At 60.6% G+C, this 4404-nt stretch overlaps 1 protein-coding gene across 1 annotated transcript; it reads right to left on the reverse strand.

The window, feature by feature from the left end:
* Positions 1-298: 298 nt before the first annotated feature.
* Positions 299-3466, reverse strand: LOC119513853 (elongin BC and polycomb repressive complex 2 associated protein). Its single transcript, XM_037809306.1, has one exon. It carries the CDS (start codon positions 2983-2985, stop codon positions 1843-1845), a length of 1143 nt encoding a protein of 380 aa, XP_037665234.1. The 5' UTR covers positions 2986-3466; the 3' UTR covers positions 299-1842.
* Between the last annotated feature and the right edge of the window lie 938 nt (positions 3467-4404).

The raw sequence follows: 4404 nt of genomic DNA on the forward strand, positions 1-4404 counted from the left end.
ACAGCTATCCGCTATCCTCTCCCCATCCCTCCCCTCCACCTTCTTCCTCTCTTCTTCCCACCCTCCTTCTCCATTCTTGAACAAGATAAGAGGGATACCCCTAAAGTACCGCTGTGGAAGGCACTCACTCCACCATCCCTCCGCCCTCCTCCCCCCAACGCAGCTGGAGGGGGGAGGGGAGGTCAGCAGGGTTCATGAAGGCCAGATGTTGAGGAGAAAGAGAGAGGGGACTCAACCCACGCCCACCCACCCCGCCCCCACCCTCACCCCCAGCAAAAGAAAAATTAAAGGAGACAGCTTTTAAAACAAACAAAACTTTTGTGGTCAAAAACGGGTTTTCTCAAAAATCTGCTCTATGCAAACAATAACAACTTTTTACAAAGCGTTTTCACAGAAAAGGAGACAAGCCCCTCCCCAATGTTCCTGCCTCACCAAGTTTTGGGGGGAAATGGGGGGGCGCTCTTCACTCGTGTGGGCAGAAGGGTCACTGGGTGCCCCCACTGCTGGGCTGATCGGCAACCCCCAGCTTCTCCTCACACCTAAACTTGGAATCTCCTCGACCTTACCTAGGTGGAGGGAAAGGGGCTCCACCCCTCCCCCTAGAAAACAGAACCTCTGACCCCAAACCTAATCCCCTAGCCCTGCCCGCTTCGGATCCATCAGATCTCTGACAACCAAAATGCCTGAGGCCCAGGGGGTAAAGCTGAAGGTACCTCATCCCCGTTCCCACTCAAGCCCAAATTTTGCCTCTTTGAAATTCATCAGATCCCACTGGACCCTTGTGGTTAGGCCGAGAACAGAAAAGCCCTTCCGTTTCCTCTCTCCCCTTTAAGGGGGCTGAGTTTGGGTGTCCATGGAGCAGACCCTGCCTGCCCTCTACCTTCTCCCTCCCTCCCCCATAAATCAGTGGAGAGGGGAATTCGAAAGGCAACTTATTTGGTCTGAATTTGATTTCTTCCACCTTCTATTACTTTCCCTGGGATAGTGTCTTGCCCCTTTCCCAAGCAAAGTCTACAGGTTTGGAACCCCTCAGCCCTGCCCCACTTAATCAGTTTTCCTCTGAGGAGGAAACTGCGGGGAGGGAGTCTGACTTATCAAGGGGGAATCTCTTTCACCCATCAGACCTACAAAGGGAAAGCAAATGAGGGAAAGTTGAAGGCAGAAACTTCAAAACTGGATGAAAGGGATAGGATGGTGGCTGAAACTGAATCTCACCAAGTAGGGGTCACCTGAGCTTGGGGGACCCTAGAAGGGAACAGGAAGGGGTGGTCCTCCCCTTGCCCAAACTGTCCCCTCCCCCATTAGGCTTTGACACCGGCTAGGAGTGGGGGAAGGCCTGAGGGGAGTGAAGGGTTAAAGGCCTCGATGGTGGGGGTGGGATACCCCCAGGGAGCTGTCAATCACCTCCCCACCCCCACCCAATCCCCTCATCCCCAGGCTCCCCCACAGAAACAACCGGTTTGTCCATCCCCAAGGTCTCTCTCCCTCTTGCTCTTTTTTGTCTTAGAGCTATACCCTCCTTTGCTCCCCCAGGGATGAAGGCCCTGCCCCCAGAGGGCCAAGCTGGAAGGGGGGAGGGACTGGAATCCATGTCTTTAAGCCTTTCTCGGTTAAGTCTTCTCATGGCTCCAGCCCTTGGCTCCTCTCCAAAGGATGAGGGGAAGGGGTGTCACCCCGACCACTTAGGTGCTTAAAGATCACTGTCACTTCAGTTCCCTCGGCCCAAAGCCCATAAATCCTAAGGGAAGGGGACAAGCAAAAAGTGAGACACGAGCTCTCGCCTCGGGCCCTCAATTTGGCAGTGGCCCAAACTGTCCCTCCTTGGCAGAAGAGGTCCCACGATCACAGTTCCTTCAAGTTGATCCCCCAGAATTTGAGGCCGGGGGGTTCAGGGACAGCGGGACCCCCCATCTGCCACCTCCACAGTGGATGGGCAGGCGGAGGCATCTCGCCTTCCTGGAGGCGAAGCGACGATGCCGGCCCCAAGTCTCCGTCCTCCCCCACCACCAGGGCCGGAGGGCAGGGGAAGCAGTCAAGGAGGCTGAAGGTGCTCACGGTGGGGAGCGTCGGTGCGGGCCGGCGGGGCTGCGCACTGCGATGCGGAGGCGCCGGCCGCCGGCGTTTCTTGGCGGTTCCCCGGCCGGACCCTTTCGTTGGCGGCCGCTCGGGCCCCCGACGCAAACTCGGAGTGTCCAGGGCGAAGCCTTTCGCGTAACACCAGAGCTTCGACCGCCGGATCAAACGATCGAAATGTTCCTGGCGGAGATCGCCCGGAGTCGCCGTAGCTCCGCTGGCCGTCGAGGGGCTAGCGGCCGGTGGCTCCGGAACTGTCGGCAAGGAGTTTCCATCCACTGCCGCCGGCTGGCTCGGCCGGGGCGGCTCCGGCGCCGCCCCTGGACCGGCGGGCTCGGTGGAGACACCCGCAGGTGGCGGCTGAGGCACGGGACTGGGCTCCCGAGGAGGCGGGCTGGCGGCGGGGCCAGGCTGGGACTCGAGACCTGAGGCTGGCCTAGCCGGAGCCGGGGCGGAGCTGGTCGGAGATTCCCCAGGACGCCGGGATGCGGGGCAGCGGGCCGGAGGTGCGCAGGAACGAGAGCCGAAGTGCGGAAAACCGCCTCCGCCCTCTTCCTCCGCGCCGCAGCCCCAGGACACTGCGACGTCGGCATCCTCGCCTGCCGGGGAGCTCGGATCGCTGGACGACCGGGCCTGTAACCCAAGGTGCTTCAGGCCCTCCGGGGTCCAGCCGCCGGTGCACAAGGGGTCCCGAGGGCCCAACAGCACGGGGGGCCGCGGCGCCAGTTCCCCAGGCCCCAGGCCCAGAGGAGGCGCCCGGGGTTTGGCAAGGGCGCAGAAGGCAAGGGCACGCAGGCACAGAGGAGAAAATTCCTGGGTCCCCCGACGCGGCTTCCGGGGCGTGGGGGAGCAGGGCGACCCCCGCGGGGACGCCGGCACTGAAAGGCGGGGTGCGGGGCACAGTGTCTCCATGGAGCCGCCTGGGGGGGTGCCCACTGCGGGGGCCCTGATCCCAGCGGCGGGATGCCCTGGCTGCCCGAAGTCCCCGCGAGCGAGGGGAACATCGCCCCCCCTCGACGGGGAGGTCTCTGCTCACGGGCGCCCCCGGCCCGCAACCCGGGGCCGCGGGGCTCTTGCTGCCTCCTCGATCTCGTCACGCGGCCCTCCTGGCGGCGGGACTCCTGGGTCCCTGCGAGTCCCGGCGCGGTCGGCCGCCCTTCTCGCCGCCGCGTTCCCTGCGCAGCCCCGGCGGGAGCCCCTCTCGAGTGGCCCGGAGCACAGAGACTGGGGAAACAAAGCGGCGGGCGGCCGTGGGAGGCGGGAAGGATCCCGGGCCCGGCACCCGGTGCCCGGGCCCAGGCGGCGGGGAGGGCGCCTTCCGCCCGCTCGGCTTCTTTCTTCCCGGCTGGCTCCCGGAGACCGCGTTATAGAGAACTGCCCCCTCGCTGCCCCAATACCAGCGCCGGGGCCGCGAGCCCGCCGCTGATTGGGCGATTCTTCCTGTGACGTCAGCCAGGACCCCACCCCGCCGGCGGCACCGCCCCCGTCCCCATTCGGCTCACAGACACACACACGTGGACCCGGCGCGGCGGCGGCTGGCAGCCTTGGCCGGAGCGAGTGCGTGGCTGCCAGCGCGAGGGGTGAAATGCGCCGCAGCACGTGGTCCGGTGAGGTCCCGAGACGAAGTGGTGGCCTCGTTAGCTCGAAAGCAACTCTTTTTACCCTTAGCAGTCACAATTTCCCCATCCGTAAAATGGGAATGTTCATATTTTAGGGCTAATAGAGTGCCTTATAACAGAGAAGAATCTCAAAAACAGTGTTGAAGGATAAGGTAAAATGAGGTGATTTTTTTTCTTTTTTTACGAACTGTGCACAGCCGGGACTCCTGCGGGCAAGAGACTGTTCCTGCCTTCCTGGTCCAGGGCCCCTAAAGCAGTGCCTGGTAAACAGAGGGCTCAAAAATGTTGTGGAACGATAGTTAGAAATTCAGTACCTCTGTGAAAGATAAACAAAGGAAAGAGTAAATTCAGAGGAAGGGGTAGTATTATTACACTCACAGACAAAATAAGTAGGCTTTCTTAATACCTGTTGCATTTCTTTGATGCAGTGTCTAAATGTCCTGTCTCTTGATGAAATTCCGAGGGACTGACTCTGCAGCCCCCCTCCAATCCCAAGATTCTGCCCTGTGAGGCCTGAGCTGCCAAGATGGGTTGAGGAGGCTAGAAAAGGGAACACACAGACCCTCATTCTCATCTCCCCCAAGTAGAGTGAAACAATAAAAATGTGAATTCCCAATAAAAATCCTGATAATGCAGGATCCTTCCCCAGCATGATCTATCTGCCCCCCTCCTATGTTTGTTTCTGCAGTCTACTGTTGTATAAAGTCGATGA

This window comes from Choloepus didactylus, chromosome 18, assembly GCF_015220235.1.
Source record: "Choloepus didactylus isolate mChoDid1 chromosome 18, mChoDid1.pri, whole genome shotgun sequence".
In the NCBI taxonomy this organism is placed as follows: Eukaryota; Metazoa; Chordata; class Mammalia; order Pilosa; family Megalonychidae; genus Choloepus; species Choloepus didactylus.

Bases quoted from the DNA above. Each gene is read 5' to 3' on its own strand.
- LOC119513853 (XM_037809306.1), bottom strand. From the start codon at position 2,985: ATGGAGACACTGTGCCCCGCACCCCGCCTTTCAGTGCCGGCGTCCCCG.